The sequence below is a fragment of the Bos javanicus genome, chromosome 11, assembly GCF_032452875.1.
Source record: "Bos javanicus breed banteng chromosome 11, ARS-OSU_banteng_1.0, whole genome shotgun sequence".
NCBI classification, from domain to species: domain Eukaryota; kingdom Metazoa; phylum Chordata; class Mammalia; order Artiodactyla; family Bovidae; genus Bos; species Bos javanicus.
Genome location: NC_083878.1, coordinates 73,182,067 through 73,205,275, shown reverse-complemented (window position 1 = coordinate 73,205,275; position 23,209 = coordinate 73,182,067). Strand labels below are relative to the sequence as shown.

Genomic DNA, 23,209 nt, shown 5'->3' with positions numbered 1-23,209 from the left:
CTTCTATCAGGATATTTATGTTCAACTGATCTTTGATTGCCAAGGCAATTAAATGGGAGAAAGAATAGCCTTTTCAACAGTGTGGGGACAACTGGATATCCACATGCAAAAGAATGAAGCTGGACTCCTACCTCATACCATACACAAGAATTTACCCAAAAGAGACCACGAACCTAAGACCTAAATGTAAGAGCTAAAACTATAAAATTTGTAAAAGAATACATGGAGTAAATCTCTGTAGCCTTAAGTTAGACAATGTTTTCTTAGATATGATGCCAAAAACACAAGCAACAAAAGAACAAAATGGATCAACTGGACTCCATCAAAAGCAAAAATTTCTGTGCTGCCAAAAACTATCAGGTGAAAAGACAACCCACCAAATGGGAGAAAAGATTTGCAAATCATATCTCTGAAAGGACTTATATCTAGAACATACACAGAATGTTTGCAACTCAACAATAAAAAGACATTTAAATATAGGCAAAGAATTTGAATCTTCATTTCTCCAAAGAAAATATACAAATATCCAATAAGCACATGGAAAAATACCCAGTACTATTAGTCATTAAGGAAAATATATTAATAAATCAAAACCACAATGAAATACCACTTCAAATCCACTAGAATGGCTATTAAAAAAACAATACACATCGGCAGGAATGCAGAGAAATTTAAACTGTCATATATTGCTGGTGGGAATGTTAAACAGTACAGTCACTCTGGAAAACAGCTTGGCAATTCCTCAAAATGTTAAACACAGAGTGGACTTCCCTGGCAATCCAGTGGTCAAGACTCTGTGCTCCCATGCAGGAGGCACAAGTTTGATTCCTGGTCACGGAACTAAGATCCCACGTTTTACTTGAAATGGCCAAAAAAATAAAAATAAACATACAGTTGCCATCAGTTCAGTTCAGTTCAGTCGCTCAGTCGTGTCCAACTCATTGCAACCCCATGAAATGCAGCACGTCAGCCCTCCCTGTCCATCACCAGCTCCCGGAGTTTACTCAAACTCATGTCCATTGAGTCGGTGATGCCATCCAGCCATCTCATCCTCTGTCATCCCCTTCTCCTCCTGCCCCCAATCCCTCCCAGCATCAGGGTCTTTTCCAATGAGTCAACTCTTCACATGAGGTGGCCAAAGTACTGGAGCTTCAGCTTCAGCATCAGTCCTTCCAATGAACACCCAGGATGCCATACGACTCAGCAATTCCACCGCAAGGTAGAGAAGTGAACACATACGTCCACACAGAAACGTGTACACAAATGTTCATAGCTGTGTTATTCATGATGCCAAAAAAGTGGAAACAACCCAAATATCCATCAACTTATCCATGAACAAGTAAAATGTAGTTATCCATACATTGGAATATTATTCAGCAATAAAAGTAATGAAGTACTGAAACATCCTGCAACGTGGGGGAACCTTGAAACCTAATGCCAAGTGAAAGAAGCCAGTCATATTAGACCACACATTTTATTATTCCATTTGTATGAAAATGTAGAGAAACAACAAATTTATAGAGCCAGGAAGTAGACTGGCAATTGTTTACAGATGGGGGAGGACTGGGGAAAGGGACAGACTGCTAATGGTTAGCAATGTCTTTTAGGGAAGGATGATTTGTTTGAAAATTAGATCATGGTGATGGTGGCACAGTATGGTGACTATACTAAAAACACTGAAATTGTACACTTTAAATGGGTGAATTGTATAGTATGTGAATTATGTCTCAATAAAGCTATTTTTTAGAAATTTGATAAGGAGGAGAAATAAATATGATCAGCCACGGACTGGTAAACATGGACAGCGCCTCCCCTCTCCGAGTTGGGGGAGGCTCCCGCTGGGCCCCGCCGGACGTCCGGCAGAGGAGTACAGGGGGATTCATAATACTATTATCTCTAGTTTACAGTTAAAATTTTCTGGGGACTTTCCTGGCGGTTAAGACGTCGCCTTCCAACGCAGGGGGTGCAATTTTGATCCCTGGCGGGGGGAACTGAGATTCTACATGCTGTGCAACCAAAAAACCAAAACCTAAAACAGAAGCACTATTGTAACAAATTTAATAAAGGATTTAAAAATGGTGCCCATCAAAAAAATCTTAAAAAAAAATAAAATTTTCTGAAAGCAAAATTGGATACACCATTTCCTAGACTTCTCAGAGGTGCTTAGCCAGATGTTCTCTGTCCTTTCGGAGTTCATGGGCTCAGAGAAGTTCATCAGTCCTTTTAGATGGGGTGGAGTAGAGTTGTTTTACACATAACCCAAGCTGCTGCTGCCCACTTTCACCATCTTTCTACTCCACTGACCACTCTGCCCACTTACGGGCAGCTTGGCCAGCCTCTGCCACAGCCTGGCCTCTGGGCCAACAGTGGGCCTCTGCCAGGGCCAACCCCCCTTCCCAGCCTCCTCCTCCAAATACCTGACCTCTGGTATGTCCTTTCTACTTGTCACCATCCACCTTGTCGGAGGGGGAACCCATAGCAGAGCAGCTGGGACCCCAGTGAACCAGCTCTTGCCTCCTCCCCTCAGACCTCTCTGTCTCCCACACAGACTCTCTCGGAGGGTGAAACTCAGGCGCAGCCTCACACACCATCCAGGCCCCTGGCTCTCGCTTCCAGACCCCACGCCCACTTTGGCCTCTCTGTGAGTATCCTCCTCCCTCCAGGTGCTTCTCTGCATTCCGTGCTGCCAGCTGCCTTCCAGCCATCTCAGCCCAGGGACAGATCTGAGAGAAGCTGAGTTCCTTCCCACATGACTCTTGAGCCCTAAACAAATGAAGGGATGTATATGTTTGGGCACACTGAGGTCCCTGGAGATCTGCCAATGGTTAAAAAGCACTAGAAAGGTTCTGGAACATTCTACAACATTTAGAGGGTGGGCAACCAGGTAGCAACCAGTTAGGTAGCTCTGCTTGATGTCTCACACCTGTGCAGTCTCAGATTCAGCCCAAATCCAGAGTGACTTCGGTACGAAATACAAAGGGAGGAAAGACATCAGAGGAGGAACTGAAGACAGGCTGCAACAGCAGAGTCAGAGAGGAGGAAGGGCCAGACGACAAGTGGCAGAAGCAGAATCGCCAGGACTTGGTGACCAGTTGGTTATAAGGATTAAGAAGAGTTCCAGGTGAGGGGAACCAGGTGAAAGGTGATGGCCTTAGTTAGGATAGAAAATAAAAGAGGACCAAATTCAAGTGTGATTGTTGAAATGGAATGCCTGTGAATCACTCTGGCGGGTAGCAGGGCTTAGCTGGAGACCAGGTCTAGAGCTGAAGTGAACCAGGAATGGTGTGATGTGGCATCTACATAAGGGCTCAGAGGGCTCTCTCAGGGATAGGGTGGCCCTATGGTCCGACCCTGCTTTACACTTGCCATCCTGGTTTATGCCTATTGTCCCTGTTAGCACTTCCTTCACTCTCAAAAGTGTCCCAGTCTGGATGAAAACTATCTTCCAGTCAGAGCTCTGTTTCTTTCCTGCTCTGTGACCTTAGAAACAAAGCATTTCTGCTCTTGGCATCTCCCGTTTCTTTCCTCTGCAAAAGATGGAGATTGAACAGTGATGCGAAATGTCCCTTCCGGCTGAGAAGTTGTGTCCATTTTATCTGGTGCCATCTCTCTTGGGGTTCAGGTCACCATATGTGGGATGTCAGTCATCTCCAAAGAGAAGGTTTGTGTGTATGTATTGGGGGGCGGGGTACCCAGGCTGAGGACTAGCGTCCATGGAGCCTTTTCAGCACCAGCCTGTGTCTATGCTGGAGTCATCTGGCTCACAGGACTGGTGACAATCGGTGAGAAAGGGCTGGGAACTTGGAAAGGGCTCTTTGGTGAGGGCAGAGGGGTGGTATTAGGCTTAGGTGACTACCTGGGAAGGCAGTGGGACTTGTAGTCGAGTGAAAGTGAAAGTTGCTCAGTCTTGTCCGACTCTTTGTGACCCCATAGACTATACAGTCCATGGAATTCTCCAGGCCAGAATACTGGAGTGGGTAGCCTTTCCTTTCTCCAAAGGATCTTCCCAACCCAGGGATTGAACCCAGGTCTCCCCCATTGCAGGTGGATTCTTTACCAGCTGAGTCATAAGGGAAGCCCAAGAATACTGGAGTGGGTATCCTATCCCTTCTCCAGTGGATCTTCCCCACCCAGGAATCGAACCGGGGTCTCCTGGATTTCAGGTGGATTCTTTACCAACTGAGTTATCAGGGAAGCCACTTGTAGTCAAACCTGGCTTCAAATCGAGCGGCCACTTGACCTCTCTGAGTCTCAGTTTGCTCATCAGTAAAATGGAGTTAATAAGGCGGCCGTACCAGGATGTGTGAATCTGGAGGTGATAGGAGTGTTGGAGGCAGCAACCACCTTGGAGGTGATACGAGTCTGGGATCGCAGCGGCTGAACTATGGGCAGAAGATTTAGGAAGCGAAGCCAGGACCTGGAGCGGGACGGGAGGCGATTCCCGGAGGCCGGGGGGCACCTGCGGGCTCGGACTGGCTCTGCTCGTGGCAGGGAAGCGGGGATCCCAACACGCTGGCAGGGGAAGCAGAGCCCGACCCCGCAGATGCCGCTTCGCGTCCTCGATTACCCTCCGGGCGCCCGCCTGGGGTCGCCGGTCCCCGCCTGTCACCTGGACGCTCGGGGAGGGGGCGAGGGAACCCGGCGGGCGGGGAGGCGGGACTTGGAGGCCGGGAGGTGGGGCGAGGGGCGGGTGGCGGGGGCCCGCGCCCCGCGGGGAGGCCGGCCACGTGACGCCCGCAGCCCCGGGCCGGGCGGCCAGGCGGGGAGCGCCGCGGCGGCCCCAGGAGGTGGCGGCGGGCGCGGGAGCCCGGGCCGCACGGGACCGGTCGTCGGGGCCCCGGGACGGCGACCCCGGGGCTCCCATGCCATGGAGAAGCTGGCGGCCGGGCTGGCCGGCCTGCGCTGGAGCATGGGCGCCTTCCCGCTGGACCTCATCGTCAGCCGCTGCCGCTTGCCCACGCTCGCCTGCCTCGGGCCAGGTACCGGGGATGCTGGGGAGAGGGGCCGCGGGGGGCTCTCCCGGCAGGTGCCAGCGGGGCCGTGAGGATGCGGCCCCTGCCCTCCCGCTCCTCCGCGCGGACCTCGCTCTGTTCCCGGCGCGCCTCCCCGGAGACCCGGGGTCCAGAAAGCGAGGGGATGCCTCCTCCCGGGCCCCGCGGACGGGCACAGGGACAGAAACCTGGGACAGGGACTGGAGCCGGGCCCCGGAGAGAGCTCTCCGGCCTCGCTGGACCCCGGAGCCTGGCGGAGCCACCCAGCCCGCCCCGTCGGTGCACCCCCTTCTCTTGGCGCCCTCGGACCCCCGTCCAGGCCGCGCCCCCCTCCATCTCTTTGTCTCTGGCCTCTCACCTCGATCCTCCCGCATCCCTGAGCCTCGGACTCTTGTCTTCACACTGCCGCCGCCTCCCACCCCCACCCCAGCCCTCTTGGGACTCTTCTCAAACCCTCGTTTCGCGGCCGGGGGGTGGTGGGCAGCCTCCGCCCCCGCGGACTGGCAGGCCACCTCTGGGCCTGAAGGAGCGAGTCATCCCTCCGGGCGCGCCCCCAAGCCCCCCACCCCCGGCCCTTCCCCCGTCTTGCTCCACTTCTCCTTGGGGCCCCGGGGGGCCAGGTTGCTCTGCTGATGCTTGGGGGGCCGAGAGGGGTGCCCGGAGGCTGCCCAGAGCAAGGGGACCGTTTCAGGAAAAGGGGGCCGCTTGGCTGGGGGAGGGGCGGGAGCCGGGGCTGGCAGCCAGGCCGGGGGTTTTGTGTGTGAGAAGAATAGGGGTTTGGCCCGCGTTGGCACACTCGCTTCCCTGAATGCTAATGCGGCCCGCGGCTTCAGGCTCGTCTCCTCTCCGCTGGGGCCAGCAGCCTCTCCGCCGACCCGCGGCGGCCCGGAGCGGGTACAGCGAGTGTCAGCGTGTCCAGGAGCGGGCTCCGTGAAGCATCTATGCCTGGGCCGTCGGGTAGGGGTGCCTGGCGGTCCGGTGTCTTGTCGCCCATCATCAGCGTGTGATGCCGATGTCAACAGCAAAGCCGTGTGTGTGTCTGGGTGTGAATGGAATATGCTGGTCCTAGGTCGTGCCTGGCCACTTTCCCATGCATCCTAGTTGGCATCTTCCCCTCCTGGGGGTCTCTTTTGAGGACAGGCAAGCCTCCTTTGGGCTCCCCTGACCTCTGGCCCGTTGTCTTGTCTCCTGCTGTGCACCCGTTACAATGGTCAGTTTATTGTCCTCCTACTGGGCTGCGGGCTCCTTGAGGTAGGGCATCCTACCTAACAAAGATTATGGAAGGATTGAATGAATGAATGAAAGCATGAGCAACTGGTGTAATGGCCCAGCCATCTGTCTGTGACAGTGGTGGCTATGGCTGTGGTCACCTTTTGTTATCAAAATTGTGAGTTGTGAATACGTGATCAAAAGTATGTCTTGGCCCGTGCATTAGTGTGACTGTGAGACTGAGTTGCGTCATAGGGGTGACAAGCCCCTATCGCTGTGATCCAGGTGGCTGTGCTGACTCCACTGTTGGTGACCTTGATCCATGGTTGGAGTGTGTCCTGTGTGGCTGTGGCCTGCATCCCTTGGAAAGGCAGGCGGGGGCTTAAGAGAGCTCTAAGAGGAGGTTACGGAGTAGGAGAACTTTCTCTGCTCCAGGTGAGGAGTTGAGGAGAAAGCCCCACACTCCCAACCAGATATACACATATACGTGGTGAGAGCCAGGCCCTCCCTGAAGGTCCTGAACACATCTCCGCCCCCCCACTCCTCTCCCCCCATCAAATGCACACACTTCAGGGAGTCCCCAGCCATCAGAGTAAGCCATTTCCCATTTGGTTGGGTGGCAGAAATTTATTAAGTTGTGTTGGAGGGAGCGTCCCCCACCCCCACCCTACCCACCAGCTGCATCCAGGAAACGGCTCCAAGGCCTCCTGGAAGCTGGGCCAGCCTCCTGCTCTCCTGGAAACTGTTGCTGGGGTTGGAGCCTCTGGGGCCCGGGCCCCTCCTAACACCTTTGCCCCAGTGCAGCTTCCCCCAGGACTATCCTCCTCCGCTTCTAAATCCACCCCCACCCCCGCCCTGCTCTGGCCTTCATCACTGTGTCCCACAAACTGGGAGGTGAAGGGCTCTGAGAAGGAATGCCAAGAAGCAGCTTCTCTGAGGTGGGGCCAGAGGGTATCTGAGACCCCAAAGGTTCCCTCTCCTTTGGGGTCCCTTGGATGAAGGAGCCTGTCTGTGGCAGTGGGAGAGAAGGAAGGGGCTGCCCAAGGGAGCCGTGAATCAGCTCCTCTAAGCCCCGCCATTCTCCTGACCCAAGTGACCCACAGCTCTGGACTCCACAATGGACGACCCCTTCTCAGCCCTCTCTGGGCCCCCAGCAAGGCGGGGGCCAGGAGCTGACTGGCCCAGGAGCTGATTCGCGGCTGAGAATTCTGCTGGTGTGAGTTGTGGTTCTGAGGTCCAGCCCAAGTGTCTGCTGCTCAGCACTGTCTCCCATCCTCCCTCCTGCCCCTCCCCCCCCCCACTAGTTTGCTGCCCCTTCTGTGAGAGCTCAGACTGCCTCCATTCAGTGCCTCAAACTGGGCCCGCATCCTCTGTTCACATCTCTCCCCACCTCCTGCCCCCTGGGCCTCAGGGCTCCTGGAGGGAGGAGCCCCTGGCTCCAGCACACGGACTGGGACAGCAGGCAGTCCAGTCGAAGGATAAATGCAGGATGGAGGCAGAGTTGGTTTCTGGGGCCCCATCGGAAGCCTGAGCCCTGAGAGACGGGGCCTGATTCAGCCCCAAGCTCACAGCTGGCAGCCCCCATCCCTGGAGCATTGCTGGCCCGGACAGGGATCGTGGAGAGCTGTCCTCGGGCGGTGTCTCGGTGAGGAGGTCACCCTGTCTCTCTGCCCCTCCTGATGTTCTCTTTTCTCTCCTCCCTCCTCTGTCCGCCTGCCCCCTCCCAGGGGAGTATGCTGAGGGCGTCAGTGAGCGAGACATCCTGCTCATTCATTCCTGCCGCCAGTGGACCACGGTGACAGCCCACACCCTGGAGGAGGGCCACTACGTCATCGGGCCCAAGATTGACATCCCCCTGCAGTACCCAGGTGTGCCCAGGGACAGATGGCACAGAGCCAGTGGGGGCTGTAGGCAGGGGGATGGGTGCAGGAAGTCTTGGGCACTGGATGCTGGTGACTGGCTTTTCTTTAGAGCTGCAGGGATGAGCGAGGGCATGGCTGATGAGTGGGGGCGGGGCGGGGGTGGTGGTGACTAAAGTCAGGGTTAGAGTTAGGGTCCAGTGGTTTTCGTACTGGTCTGTGAAGCCCCGGGTTTCTGGTTGCAAACCTTTGATTCCCATTTTAAAGTAGATTTGAAACTAATGATTAAAAAAATCCACACCCTCATACCACTACAAGTCAAACCTTAAACCCCGACTAGAGACATTTGGTGTGTACCACAATCTGCCTCATTAACCCTTTTTGTACAGACCCTCAAAGAAAATATCTCCTGCCGGGATTCTTTCAGTATTGCGCAACCCAAAGACATAGAAACAAAGGGATGCCCAGGCTGATTATATGGCTGCATATGCTAGCCTTAATCCTGTTTTTCCGATGCTTGTGTTAAATTTATTGTTTTCATTGATTGACTTTTTTTTTTAAAGTCTTCATTGAATTTGTTACAATATTGCTTATGTTTCATGTTTTGATTTTTTGGCACCAAGGCATGTGAGATCTAAGTTCCCCATCAGGGATCAAACCAACACCCCCTGCATTGGAAGGCAAAGTCTTAACCACTGTGCCACCAGGGAAGTCCCCATTGATTGACTCTTAAGTGAATGCTAAAATTTAAAAACTTTTAATAAAATTATGCTTGAGACCAGGGCTTCCCTGGTGGCTCAGTGGTAAAGAACCCAACTGCCAGTGTAGGAGACCTAGGAGACTTGAGTTCGGTCCCTGGGTCAGGAAGATCCCCTGGAGAAGGAAATGGCAACCCACTCCAGTACTCTTGCCTGGGAAACCCCATGGACAGAGGAGCTTGGGGGTGCAAAGAGTTGGACACAACTTAGCAATTAAACAACAATGAATATTTACTTTTATCTATTTTATATGTGATGCTGATGTCCTAAAGATTTTGTTTGAAGAAAGGATTCTGCTTCTAAAAAAAGAAGCCCTTTCATTTTACACAGGATGGAACAGAGGCCTAGGAAGGGAAATGACTTGCCCAGGGTCACACAGAAGAGCAAGGGCTAGCACCCAGGCATCTCGATCTTTGGGCTGGTGCTGGCTGCCACATCAGGGATGCAGGGTTGTTGTTCCCTGAATGAGAAGGTTGCAAGACTGGTCGCCGTCAGCCCAGAGATGCCCCTATGCAAACCCAGGAGCCCACAGCTCCTGTGTATCAACATGTGCTGCTTTCCAGACACTGGGCAGAGCTTTGTCACCATCACAGCCTCACAGCAACCCTGTGAGGAAGTCTTACAGAGCTCCAGGAGTTAGGAGTTAGATCAGTTCTGTGTTTAACTGCTACCCACCCCGAAACAGGGCTTCCCTGGTGGCTCAGATAGTGAAGAATCCGCCTGCAATGTGGGAGACCTGGTTTCGATCCCTGGGTTGGGAAGATCCCCTGGAGAAGGGAATGGCAACCTACTCCAGTACTGTTGCCTGGAGAATTCCATGGACAGAAGAGCTTGGCGGCTACAGTCCATGGGGTTGCAAAGGGTCAAACATGACAGAGCAATTTTTACTTTCACCCTGCAACAAAGGTTGGAATCCTTGAAGCTGGGAAGGCTCCCAGCAGCTTCCTCACAGGTCTGCTGTTCCCCCTCTGGCCCTGCCTGGTTCTCCCCTGAGTCAGTGGGACAGGACCAAACCCTTTAGAGGGCTTCCGCTTTTTACAGCACCCCGTGAACTTGTTGTAGTTCCCACACCCCTGTAGTCCCCACACCCCATTTTGAAGATGAGGAAACTCAAGTATCTTTCTGACCTAGGGTTCTGTCCTGGGGCCCCTGGGAAGGCCTGCCCAAGCTAGAAACTTCCCAGCCTGGGTATTTGGCATTGGTCCAGGGAAAAGTCCCAGGTCATCTCATTGGGACAAAAAAGCAAAGACTGGGGGACTTCCCTGGTGCTCCAGTGGTTAAGACTCTGCCCTTCCACTGCAGTGGCCGCGGGTTCCATCCCTGGTCGGGGAATAAGACCCCGCTGCCAATAAAAACCAAAACAAATCAGGGAAACCGAGATCCAGAGTCTCCTAGGGAACTGTAGGTCCACGGGGCTCCTGGCTCTTTCCCCCCATCGCTTTGGGTGGCCTCTTGACTGTGTATGGTGGTGATCATGGGGTGACAGCTGGCTAGCCGAGGTTTCGCATCCCTGACCCATCTTTCCGGTGGGCTGCTTGCGCCCCGCCTGGTTGTGGGGCGGGGGTAGGGAGGCCGAAGGCCCCCTAGGAGGGGAAGGGGGAGGGGCCGCCGGCAGGTTTACGAGGAAGCTCTGAGTGCACAGCCCGGTTCCTCCTAATGAATTAGTAATAGCGCGGGCTGGCGGGCGGGCGGGCGGGGGCGGAGGCTGCGGACCTCGGAGAGAGCCGCCGCGGTGGGCCGGGTGGGGTGGGGTAAGGAGCGGGGAGGAGCGCTCAGGGCGGTGCCTGGTCCCGAGTCGGGTAGGGGGCGCTGCTGGGGACCCGGGTCTCCAGGCCAAGGTTCACCCCCGGGGGAGGCAGGGAGACCGGCCTTCTCTGGGACCCCGCGGAGCACCGCGTGAGCCAAGTTGTATGCTTCCATTTTACCGATAGGAAAACTGAAGCCTATAGCGATTAAATAATTTGCTCAAGACCATACAGGTGGCAGGTGGCACCAGGTCTGTCCGACTGTCAAGTCTGTGCATTTACCCACCATTCTTTAAGGAGCATCTGCTCTGGGTCAGGTGCTGGCAGGGAGCGGTGACAAACAAGACCCAGCTGGAAGGGACGGTCAGGACCGCGATTATGTGCTTTGGGAGTCTCGGGCAGGGAGGAGGGGCAGGCCAGGGTGGGGCAGGTCCCTAGAGCCGCGGGGGTCGGGGGGGAAGACCTCTTGTCTCTTGTAGGGGGAAGGCAGGAGAGGAAGCTGCCCCCAGTGGGGCCGCAGAGGGAGGAGAAGGCTTCCAGGGGCCAAAGCATCACTCCCCAGAGGTCTTCTTTCCTTCCTCCCGGCAGTGATGACCGGTGCTGGGCTCAGGCTGCGGCGGAGGGGGTGGTGCTGGCTACCATGGTTACATTGATCTTCCCTGCCACATCCTCCCCCGGCTCTAGCCCTGACTTGGCTCCAGCTCTCCCCACAGCGGGCAGTGGGCATTTCTCCCTGCCTGGCTGCTTGGAATTGGTGGTGGGGGTGGGGGTGGTGGTAGTTGTGTGTGGATATGGGGGCGGCGACTGGATGAGGGAAGGGGGCCACTCTTGGATGGTGGCAGACCTGTGATTCCTGACCTGCTCGGTCCCCTCCCCAGGGTATCCCTGCTGCCCTCTAGGGCTGTGGCTCATCTGAGGCCTCTTTCCACCAGGGTCTCAGAGTAGTTGGAGCAGGGTGCGGGGTAGGGATGGGATGCATTCCCTCTGGCTTTCTCTGGGCATTTCCCCCTCTCTTGATTCTCCCTTTTCCTGCTTTTAGATGTTGACGCTGCAGGCGCTGCCCTGGGCTCTCTGCTCTGCACACCCTGCATTAGTACAGGTGTCTCTATCTGGGTTCTGGTTGGGCTTTGAACCCACCACAACCCCCATGTTGTATATACAATGCTGTGTGTGTTCCTGCTAGGAGTACACTGTGGGATTTCTCTGGGAAGGGGGTCCCCGATGGGTTGGGATCCTTTTTTCTTCCTTTTCCCTGAGCTATCTGGCCTGCCCCACAGCTGACACTGCCTCCTGTGGGCCGGTGATCTTCCATTACTTCTGACTACACTTCCCCAAGCCCTGCACCCACATGCTCACCTGCCTGCCCTAGGAGCACCACCTGCAGGGCCTCATTTGGCTTCCCCAGTTTGGCCCATGCTTCTGATAGCTTACGGTGCACAGTGTTGGATTCATGATCTCTGAAGAAGATTTAGCTTTGGAACTAGGGACCAGGCTTGATCACTCAAGAGCTTTTGTGTAGCAGAGTTTTATTAAAGTATGACAAGGGACAGAGAAAGCTTCTGACATAGACATCAGGAGTTATGTAAATTAGTTATTATAATAAATCAAAAGCATGTCTCAAGGTTGTAAAGCTCTTACTAGACCCACTCCCAGAATTTACATTTTAAGATAACAGGATTAGCCAGAAGGTTTTCAGGAAGGAGAAACTGTCCTCAAGCAGGATACATTGTTGTCATATAATCCTTCAGTTCAGTCAGTTCAGTCGCTCAGTCGTGTCTGACTCTTTGTGACCCCATGAATCCCAGCACGCCAGGCCTCCCTGTCCATCACCAACTCCCGGAATTCACTCAGACTCACTTCCATCGAGTCAGTGATGCCATCCAGCCATTTCATCCTCTGTCGTCCCCTTCTCCTCCTGCCCCGAATCCCTCCCACCATCAGAGTCTTTTCCAATGAGTCAACTCTTCGCATGAGGTGGCCAAAGTACTGGAGTTTCAGCTTCAGCATCATTCCTTCCAAAGAAATCCCAGGGCTGATCTCCTTCAGAATGGACTGGTTGGATCTCCTTGCAGTCCAAGGGACTCTCAAGAGTCTTCTCCAACACCACAGTTCAAAAACATCCATTCTTCGGCACTCAGCTTTCTTCACAGTCCAACTCTCACATCCATACATGACCACAGGAAAAACCATAGCCTTGACTAGATGGACTTTTGTTGCCAAAGTAATGTCTCTGCTTTTGAATATGCTATCTAGGTTGGTCATAACTTTCCTTCCAAGGAGTAAGCGTCTTTTAATTTCATGGCTGCAGTCACCATTGCAGTGATTTTGGAGCCCCGAAAAATAAAGTCTGACACTGTTTCCACTGTTTTCCCATCTCTTTCCCATGAAGTGATGGGACCAGATGCCGTGATCTTCGTTTTTGAATGTTGAGTTTTAAGCCAACTTCTTCACTCTCCACTTTCACCTTCAGCAAGAGGCTTTTTAGTTCCTCTTCACTTTCTGCCATAAGGGTGGTGTCATCTGCATATCTGAGGTTATTGATATTTCTCTCGGCAATCTTGATTCCGGGAAGAAGCTTGTGCTTCTTCCAGCCCAGTGTTTCTCATGATGTATTCTGCATATAAGTTAAATAAGCAGGTGACAATATACAGCCTTGATGTACTCCTTTTCCTATTTGGAACCAGTCTGTTGTTCCATGTCCAGTTCTAACTGTTGCTTCCTGACCTGTATATAGGTTTCTCAAGAGGCAGGTCAGGTGGTCTCTCTTTCAGAAGTTTCCACAGATTATTGTGATCCACACATTCAAAGGCTTTGGCATAGTCAATAAAGCAGAAATAGATGTTTTTCTGGAACTCTCTTGCTTTTTCGATGATCCAGCGGATGTTGGCAATTTGATTTCTGGTTCCTCTGCCTTTTCTAAAACCAGCTTGAACATCTGGAAGTTCATGGTTCACGTACTGCTGAAGCCTGGCTTGGAGAATTTTGAGCATTACTTTACTAGCGTGTGAGATGAGTGCAATTGTGCAGTAGTTTGAGCATTCTTTGGCATTGCCTTTCTTTGGGATTGGAGTGAAAACTGACCTTTTCCAGTCCTGTGGCCACTGCTGAGTTTTCCAAATTTGTTCCTTAGTACAGAGTTTAAACTGAGTTGTTTGTTGTGTAATCATCAGTTCTTAAAGGAAAGAACGTTTTATGTGACTAAGGAATGTAGAAGAAAAAAATAAAAGTTTGTCCTTTTCTCCTCCTTGAGATCCCCAGATCCCTCTCTCCTTGGGGACCCCCAGATTTCTTATCAACCTGCGTAGGAATTGACTCTCTCACTCCCCACTGGTTCCTTCCAGGGTCCCAGTTTTGGTTAACAGCTCTGCTGTCTCCATTTCTGACCAGGCTGGTAGCTGCAACCCCTTCCTCCCTCGCCACTCGGCAGTCACCACAGTCTGATGAGGCTCCCTGCTGGAACCTGTACCCCTTGTTCTGTTTGTTTTTTGCTTTCCCCTCAGCTGATGCCCCTGTTCTTTTCCAGAACTCGTTACTGGGTTATTTACCTAAGTGTCCCTGTTATCTTTATAGAGTTCACCTTTGATCTTGGTCTTTCTTTGCTCAGAACACTTCAGTGGGTTTCATTCTTATGGAATAAAGTCCTACCATATGGCATTCAGAGCTCTTCATAGCCCAGTTGCTGTCTGCTCTACCCGTCATCACCCCCCTCAAATCCTACTCTCCAGGCACTCACCATGTTGGCAGGCAGTTTGCTTCTGTGACCATGTGTCTTGACTCATGCCGTTTCTTTTGTGTGGAATGTTCACTCTGTAAAATTCATTCTTATGATCCCCCCACATGGCCAGGCAGATTTCCCCCAATTTGGTGGTCTCCTCGTCTTTTGTTGAGTCTGTTGTGGCCATCCTGCCATCCCGTCACACCCTGCTGTCACATACTGGATCTGGATTTGATATCTTGAGGGCAGATCATATCTTACCCACATCTGCCCCCCTCATTGGGCCTAGGCTAGTGTCTGGCACACAGTAGGTGCTCTATAAATGCTTGTGGAATATAAATGCTTGTGGAATGAATAAATGATAGGCAGCAACCACCAGAAACCCTGCAGAAGTTACAGTCATCTTGTCTTCTCTCAGCCTATACAAGACTCTCTTCCTCCTGTGTAAGGCCTAAAAAGAGGCCTGGTTCACAGCCTGTCTTTGTGCTCATGTAAGTGGGCACATGGGGCTTCCCAGGTGACTCAGTAGTAAAAAATCTGCTTGCTAATACAGGAGACACGGATTCCATCCCTGGGTCAGGCAGATCCCCTGGAGGAGGGCGTGGCCACCCACTCCAGTGTTCTTGCCTGGGAAATCCCATGGACAGAGGCATCTGGTGGGCTACAGTCCCTGGGGTTGCAGAAGAGGTGGGGACGACTTAGCAACTAAACAACAACAAGGTGGGCACATAAAAGGTATGTGGCCAGTGAGGTCAGTTAACACAGAGGGGTGTCAGCATTACAGATTAGCATCATTCTTTAAAGCCCATGTCTTCTGGGGGCTTCTGCTGAGCCAGTGGAAACACAGCCTTGGACTGCAGATCGGGAAGACCTCATCTGAGGGAGGCAGCTTGCTGGGCTCAGATCTGAGGCCTCTGGGACAGTGGCGCTGGATGTTGGACCACAGCAGGGTTTGGGAACAGATCAGGAGTCAGAGTGGCTCTCCTTGGGCCTCCAAAGCCTGGGGCTGGGCCCTGGTTTGCCCATTGCATCAGTGTGGGTTAGCAATCTAAAGCTAACACAGGAGGCCAGATTCAGACAGGGCCTGCAAACATCTGCTCCAGCTTCTTTAGATGAGGATTCAAAATCCCTGAGAGGGGAAGGGATTTGTCTGGGTCACAGCAAATCAGAGTTGGGCTGGGACCAAGCTAGGCATCAGCATCCCCACTGCCACACTAATGTTGGTGTCAAGTGTTTGGGTACCAGTTTCCCCTTGAGTTTCTCTAGGCAGACAGCTGCTGGCCTTGTCACACACCCACAAACTCTCCACTGGGTAAGGGCTGTGCTCTATTTGCTAGGAATATGTGCTCACCTCCCTGCTGAGTCTTGAACCAGCTGACCAGCTTCCACTAGTGCAAACCTGCCCTTCTGCCCACTTGAGTTCCAGAGGGACTGGCTGAGATGAGGGGCGAAAAGTGTGGGGAACATGAGGCCTCTCAGGATGCAGGCTAGGCTTCCTAGCAAGCAGGCCCACCCTAACAGCCTGAGTTCTGTCCTTTGCAGGGAAGTTCAAGCTCCTGGAGCAGGCCCGGGATGTTCGGGAGCCAGTGAGGTACTTCAGCAGTGTGGAGGAGGTGGCCAGCGTCTTTCCTGATCGAATCTTTGTGATGGAAGCCATCACTTTCAGTGTCAAGGTCAGTCCTTTCTGCACTGGGCCTGGTGCCCCCAGGTTTCATTATCCTCAGGGGCAAGCCTGACCCTGGATGGAGGGTTCCCGCTAGGTTCTGTGAGGTAGAAGTGTCACAGTGTGGCTTCTGGCAGCCCCCTGAAAGTCTTTGGCTAGGTGTATGAACTTTCTGGAACTGGGCCCAAGAACTTCCTGCAAAAGGTGGGGAAGCAGGAAGTGTGTGTGGAGGTATGTGTGTGGAGGTTCATGCCTTGACTTGGAGATCTTTCAGGGCAGCCATCCTAGCATCTACTGGTGGAGGTGGTGGCTGTGGAGTGCAAACAGTCCCCCACTTAATGTACAGATAGCTCTTTACTATTTACAAACCCCTTTCTTATCCATCAATTCATTCCTCTTCAGAGTAGTCTTGTTGAATAGGTGGAGGATTATTATTGCCCAATTGTAAAAAAATGATACAAGCGTTGCTGTATGTTGAATATTTTCAAAGTATTTCAGTATACGTAAAGTCTACCTGGTGGCTCAGATGGTAATGAATCTGTCTGCAATGTGGGAGACCCAGTCCTATCCCTGGAGAAGGAAATGACAACCCACTCCAGTATTCTTGCCTGGGAAATCCCATGGACAGAGGAGCCTGGCAGGCTACAGTCCATGGAGTCACAGAGTCAGACATGGCTGAGCGATTAACACTTACTTTATAGTCTATTTAATCCTTACAGCAATTCTTACAGCAAATAAAATAATTACCTTTCCAAGAGGTAACTCTGAGGCTGCACCACCGTGACCACGTGGCCTCTACAGAATGCAGGCCCTCAGTCCAGTGCTCTTGATCTTGGGAAAGCCCCAAAAGAAGGGTTGCCCTCCTGGGTCCCCGGACTGGCTTTCCCCCGCCTGGGGCTAAGGCCTCCCTCTGTTTCTGGGTTCCCCAGGTGGTGTCAGGGGAGTTCAGCGAGGATAGCGAGGTGTACAACTTCACGCTGCACGCGGGTGACGAGCTCACTCTCATGGGGCAGGCGGAGATCCTGTGTGCCAAGACCACCAAGGAGCGCTCGCGCTTCACGACCCTGCTGCGCAAGTTGGGCCGGGCCGGAGCGCTGGCCGGGGTGGGCGGCGGCGGCGGCCCGGGGGGCGCGGGGGCCGCGGGTGGCGGCGGGGGCGCCAGGCCCATCAAAGGCAAGATGCCCTGCCTCATCTGCATGAACCACCGCACCAACGAGAGCCTGAGCCTGCCCTTCCAGTGCCAGGGCCGCTTCAGCACGCGCAGCCCGCTGGAGCTGCAGATGCAGGAGGGCGAGCACACGGTGCGCGCCATTATCGAGCGCGTGCGGCTCCCGGTGAACGTGCTGGTGCCCAGCCGCCCACCCCGCAACCCCTACGACCTGCACCCGGTGCGGGAGGGTCACTGCTACAAACTGGTCAGCATCATCTCCAAAACAGTGGTGCTGGGGCTGGCGCTGCGCCGCGAGGGACCGGCGCCGCTGCACTTCCTGCTGCTCACCAACACGCCGCGCTTCGCGTTGCCGCAGGGCCTCCTGGCCGGGGACCCGCGCGTCGAGCGCCTGGTGCGCGACAGCGCCTCCTACTGTCGCGAGCGCTTCGACCCGGACGAGTACTCGACCGCCGTGCGCGAGGCGCCCGCCGAGCTGGCCGACGACTGCGCGAGCCCGCGCCGGGCGCGCCTCTGCTTGCCCGCGCCCCCGCGCGCCCTCGTGCCCGCCCGCGCCCCCGGCCCCGGCCCACCAGGCGACGGCGACCAGGAGTACGTGATCCCCGACTGGGCCGGCGGGCCCGAGCCCGCCGCGCCGCCCGCCGAGATCCCCTACGAGGAGCTGTGGACGCACCAGGCAGCCGAGGGCCTAGTCGAGGGCAGGACCCGGCCGCTCCCGGGGCCCGACCTCATCTCTTTCGGAGCCGCCGGGCCGCCCCGCCTGGAGCCCGAGGCGGCGCCGCCTCCCGTGCCTCCCAAATCCGAGGCGGTGAGTGGATGCGGTGGAGACGAAGAGGGTGGGAGGCCGGTCGCTGAGCTCTGTGGGCCCGGCCTTCCGGGGAGGTGGCCAGCCACGGGGCAGGGTTTGGGTTTGGAAAGCTCGTTCTCCTGGGCCCCTGCCTTGGCATCTCGGGCTCCAGCCCCCGAGGTGTGCGACAGAGGGTGGCCAGAGGTGGGGAGGGGGGAGAAAAAAAAGAGGAAAGAGACGCAGGCGCTTTTGTAGGAAGGGGTACCGTGGACGGTGGCCTTGGGAGTTGTGGGACAAAGACCAGCAGGTCCCTAGCCTCATAGAGTATGGGATGAGCCTAGAACAGCGTTACCCAGAAGGTTTCACAGAACAAAGGCTCCATTAAGTTGTCTGGTGAAAAGAAGGGTCTAGGGTGAAGAAAGTTTAGAAAATACAGTCTGATTCCCAGCTCTCCCCATCCTCACTTTGGAGCCACAGAGTATCCGTTATAATAAAGGCTTCGAGAAGTCCTGCAGGTCAGAAACCCATTCATCTGGGTTTAACACAGAAGTTTCCAACAGAACTTGTCCACAGACTATATACAGCACCTATTAATATCCCATGGAGTCCACTTTGAGTGTTTGACCGATAAGAAAGGGATCCAGATGGCAGATACTTTTCCTTCCCTTCTTCTCATTACACCTTTGTCTTCTTTCCTTTTCCTTGAGGAAGGAATATGTCTACTTGTTGTTTTGTCTACTTCTCTGTTTCTTCTTACATTCACGATGGATTTTGAAGGCCGCACGAGACAGTTGTGCGTGTTGTGGACTCTCGATGAGTCTGACAGGCTGGAGATGACGAGAAGGGGTGGGGTGGGTGGCTGAGTAGCAAGGCCGGCTTTTGGCAAAGTGGGTCAGTCGCAGGCACCCCCCTTGCCCAGCTGCCTGGAGGCGGGGGTGGCATCTTGGCCCTGTGCTTGCAGGTGAAGGAGGAGTGCCGCCTGCTCAACGCCCCTCCTGTGCCCCCGCGGGGTGGCAGTGGCCGGCTCTCGGGTAGCCCCCCAGTACCCCCACGCTTCCCTAAGCTGCAGCCCGTCCACTCCCCCAGCTCCAGCCTCTCCTACTACTCCTCTGGCCTCCAGGATGGGTGAGCCCCTCCCTTCCTTCTCTGGGTCCCGGGCCACCTCAGGTGGATGGAAGCAGGGGAGGGGGCCAGGGAGAGGGCGGGGAAGGGAGCCAGTGTGAGGAAGAGGAAGACTGCAGACCCTGGGGTTTGGAGGGTGCATATTGCTGAGCCGAACCTGAGGGGGGGGCCCTTGGGGTCTGGGGCTTCCTGCCTCAGTTGGCTGCTTACCTAAATGATGATGACTGCATGGGAGTGTGGCTCTCTTTCCTTCCAGACTGAGATCTGCTGCAGGATGGAGTACTCCTTGCCGTTGAAAATTTTCTATGTAGTTCAGTTTAGTTTTTCCTGGAGTGCAGGCTGCCGGAGGGAAGAATAGAGCAATCTCAGAGGGCCTCAGGCCTTGGGGGCTGGGAGATGGACGGGCCAGCATGGCTGGGATCTCTGTGACCCAGCGGGATGGTGGTTTGTGGTGGCACATGTGTGTGCCTGTCACGTTCCCCTCTTGCTCTGCTTACCCGTCTGTCTGTGTCTGTCTTTCTGTCTGCAGGGCGGGGTCCCGAAGTGGCAGTGGCTCGCCGTCACCCGATGCCTACTCCCTCTATTGCTACCCCTGCACCTGGGGAGACTGCAAGGTGGGCGAGTCCTCCAGCCGTCCACCCCCGGGCCCCCTGCCCTCGACCACGCAGCCCAGCCAGGCCTCCCGGGCCCTTGTGGAGCCCCTGAGTAGTCGAGCTTCCTCCCTCCTGGGGGCCGACACCCCCGCCAAGACCTACCACAGCTGCCCACCTCCATTCAAGCCCTCCCACCCCCAGAAACGCTTTGCTCCGTTTGGAGCTCTTAACCCCTTTTCCGGGCCTGTCTACCCCACGGGCCCTTCAGCAGCCTCCTCTTCTGGGCCTGCAGTTCCCTCAGGTCCCCTGGCTACCTCCAGCCCCGCTTACTCCCCAGGCCTGGGCTCTCCAGGCCAGGCCTACTCGGCAGCTTCCGCCTCCTCCTGTCCCACCTCCTCGTCTTCCTCCTCTGAGTGGCAGGAACCCTGCCTGGAGCCCTTCGACCCCTTTGAGCTGGGCCGGGGCAGTTCTCCAGAGCCTGAGCTGCTGCGCTGTCAGGAGCCCAGAGCCGTGGGGGCACCTGGGCCTGGCCTCTTGCCACTTGGACCCCCCAAGGGCTTTGAGCCCGAAGGCTTGGTGTTGCGGCAGGGTCCCGCCCCACTGTCACCGGTGGCCCCGCAGGGCCCTGAGGCTGGTGGAGCGCGACTCCTTCTCACCCAGGGGTGCCTCGAAGGGCCTCCTGCCAGTCCCCGGGATGGGGCCACGGCTTGGGGAGGCCGAGAAGCCACCTCCTGGCAGCCCCCCGCTGACCTCTCTGCACTCTCCCTGGAGGAGGTCTCCCGAAGTCTGCGTTTCATCGGGCTCTCAGAGGACGTGGTCAGCTTCTTTGCCCGAGAGCGCATAGACGGCAGCATCTTCGTGCAGCTCAGTGAGGACATCCTGGCAGATGACTTCCGCCTGACCAAGCTGCAGGTCAAGAAGATCATGCAGTTCATCAAAGGCTGGCGGCCCAAGATCTGACCTTCCGGCTTGGGGCCGCTTGACTGGAATTTTGGCCCGGAAGCTCCCCCGGGGGGCCAGCCCTGGCTTTGCAGGGGGACAGCCCTCCCCGAGGTGGGGCCTGCCGCCGGGAGAATCTCTGCCAGGACTGCAGCTGCTCAGCAGTCACAGAGAGTGAATCCAGGGGAGGCGTGCTGGAAAACGGCGTCGTCTCGGCCAGACGCCTGCATGCCTCTTGCCTCTGAGTGTGCAGAGTACGTGGGGGAGAGGCTGAAGGCACCAGCGAACAGGGTGCCCAGGGCTGTGATTCCCATGGGGCAGCCAGAAGCTGGCTTTGTGGTGACCTAACAGCTCCCTCCGTCCTGCTGTGGAGCTCCCCTGACAGCTTGCACTCAGTCCACAGCCTGTAGGTGCAGGCCGGAGACGAGGGAAGACAACGGCCCACCACTGAAGCACAGATTCCCCAAGTGCCCGCTGTCCTCTGTGGACTCTGCTCCAAGCTGCCTCAGAGTTGGGAGGGCGAATTTCTGTATCTCTGGGATGCCCTCTTTACCCCCTGTCCCCCCCGCTCTACCATGTGCTGGGTCCCTGGCCCCAAACACAGGTGTATCGCATACAAGCCTGAGCCGCCGTGCCGCAGAGCTCCACCTGTGGGCTCTGGTTCTCGGGTGATGCCTTTGGAAGGCCACAGCCCTGCCCTTGACCCACTTACCTGGTGAGGGAGGCATTTGCTCCCCATGTTTTCAGCGCTCTGGCCTCTGCCCCGATCTCATTGCATCTAGCCGTCCGTCCTGCCTGTTGAGTTCAGTCTGTGACGACTCTGTTTCTGTGGAAGGGCAGCTGCACCCTGATTCCAAGGTGGGTGGCCTTCAATCACTCCCACTGGTCTCCTGCCCCATCCCGTGACTCCTGCAAACACCTGGTGTCCTTCCCTGGCTGTCACTGGTGCAGGTGGCTTGGGAGAACCTACTTTTATCCTCCTGGAGCTGAGCCCTCCTGCGCTTGTTCATCAGCATCTGAGCAGGTCTTTGTGCCCTGAATCCCGAGCATGGCCATCTGCTGGCACTCAGAGCAGGTTGGCTGTCATGTCCAACCACCCATCCCCTGAGCTTTGTCTCACTTACCAGAAGCACACTAATTCTCCTAATGTCAGGCCCAGGGGTGTCAGCCTTCTCGTCTGCCTTATCTAGATATTTATTTCCTCTGTTTTTCTATCTTAAGAGTAGAGAAGCCGTGCCAGTGCTCATGCCCTGAGCAGGCTGTCTCAGCACGGAGGGAAGTCAGAGTAGAGCACAGAGACTGGGATGCTGAGACGTTGGGTTTCCTTGCCGACCACTTAGTGAGTCCTCGAGGGCTAGTGAAATAAATGCTAGACCACTGAAGAGTAGTGTGCGTGGAACTGTGTTCTTTCAGAAGGCCGTGGGGACCGACTGGCATGATGCCTGTGCCCTTGGGCAGGGGAGGAGCTTGGAAATGGTTACGCATATGGCCCACTTGTTCCTCAGAGGCAGCTGATGGAGCGGCCCTCTTTCCTTTTTGAAAACCCCTCACCTGTCCCAAAACTGTAAGAACCTTCAATTCCCATTAATGTTTCAGCATAATTTAACACACCTCCCTAGGTCTGCTGGGGCTTCCCTGGTAGCCAGCTGGTAGAAACCTGCCTGCAATGCAGGAGACCCTGGTTCAGTTCCTGGGTCTGGAAGATCCCCTGGAGAAAGGATAGGCTACCCATACTCCGGTATTGGGCTTCCCTGGTGGCTCAGATGGTAAAGAATCCACCTACAATGCAGGAGAGCTGGGTTAGAAAGATCCCTTGGAGAAGGAAATGGATCCACTCCAGTATTCTTTCCTGGGAAATCCCATCGACAGAGGAGCCTGGCGGGCTACAGTCCATGGGGTCACAGAGTTGGACACGACTGAGCGACAGCACAGCAGTTAGGGCTGCTGGGTGGAAAGATCATACTTCAGAGCCCCATGCTCCTACCCAGGTTTAATTTCCTGTCTTGTCCAAACGCCTGCCTTGAGGCTGCTCAGACCCCTGCCCTGACACTGCCATTGGCCTTGGTGTAGAGGATCAGTTCTCTACCTTCTGTGGGTCACCTGAAAACTCCAACTCAGAGATGCCTTGGTGTTCAGAGTCTGGCTTCCTAGCAGCCAACTGTTGAGTGTTGAGCTGGGGCAGAGCTCCCCACTTGCTGGTCCCCACAGCAGAACTGGGACCAGGGGGGGATACTGAAGTGCTCACAGCTGGAGCAGAGGTAGGAGGGATCGGTGACATCTCCAAGTCAGGATGGTGCAGCGTGATAGGACCTGAATTACAATTCTGTACATTCAGTGGATCCTTCTGCCAGACCCGAGAGGAGCCCCAGAGCTGTTTACCTGGACTGGGCACTGTTTCTGCCAGAATACAAGTGCAGGAACTTACTCCACCTGAGGGCAAGGGGCCGGGCAGAGTGAAGGTGTCAGTCGAGTGCAGGCAGTGGTAGGTATTTGGGCATTGTCTACCTTCTGTGCTCTGCGGCAGCTGAGATGTGCAGGATGCACTGACCAGAAAAGTGTTACCTCCTCTGCCTAGTGCAGAGGATGAGAGGATTGGATAGCATCACTGATTCAAAGGACATGAACTTGGGCAAACTCCGGGAGACAGGGACAGGGAGGCC

General features: G+C 55.0%; 1 protein-coding gene and 1 long non-coding RNA gene across 2 annotated transcripts in view; one reads left to right on the top strand and one right to left on the bottom strand.

Annotated features, from left to right (window-relative positions):
• LOC133257335 (uncharacterized) overlaps window positions 1–5,634 on the bottom strand; it is a 37,698-nt gene extending 32,064 nt beyond the window's left edge. Inside the window, exon 1 of the long non-coding RNA XR_009739501.1 lies at window positions 5,350–5,634. This is a non-coding gene — a long non-coding RNA (uncharacterized LOC133257335). The remainder of the gene's footprint in view (window positions 1–5,349) is intronic.
• On the top strand, window positions 4,786–21,931 carry GAREM2 (GRB2 associated regulator of MAPK1 subtype 2). Its single transcript, XM_061433078.1, has 6 exons — window positions 4,786–4,979; window positions 7,928–8,068; window positions 15,820–15,950; window positions 16,870–17,916; window positions 18,857–19,020; window positions 19,547–21,931. Exons 1-6 carry the CDS (start codon window positions 4,868–4,870, stop codon window positions 20,568–20,570), a joined length of 2,619 nt encoding a protein of 872 aa, XP_061289062.1. The 5' UTR covers window positions 4,786–4,867; the 3' UTR covers window positions 20,571–21,931.
• Window positions 21,932–23,209: the final 1,278 nt, after the last annotated feature.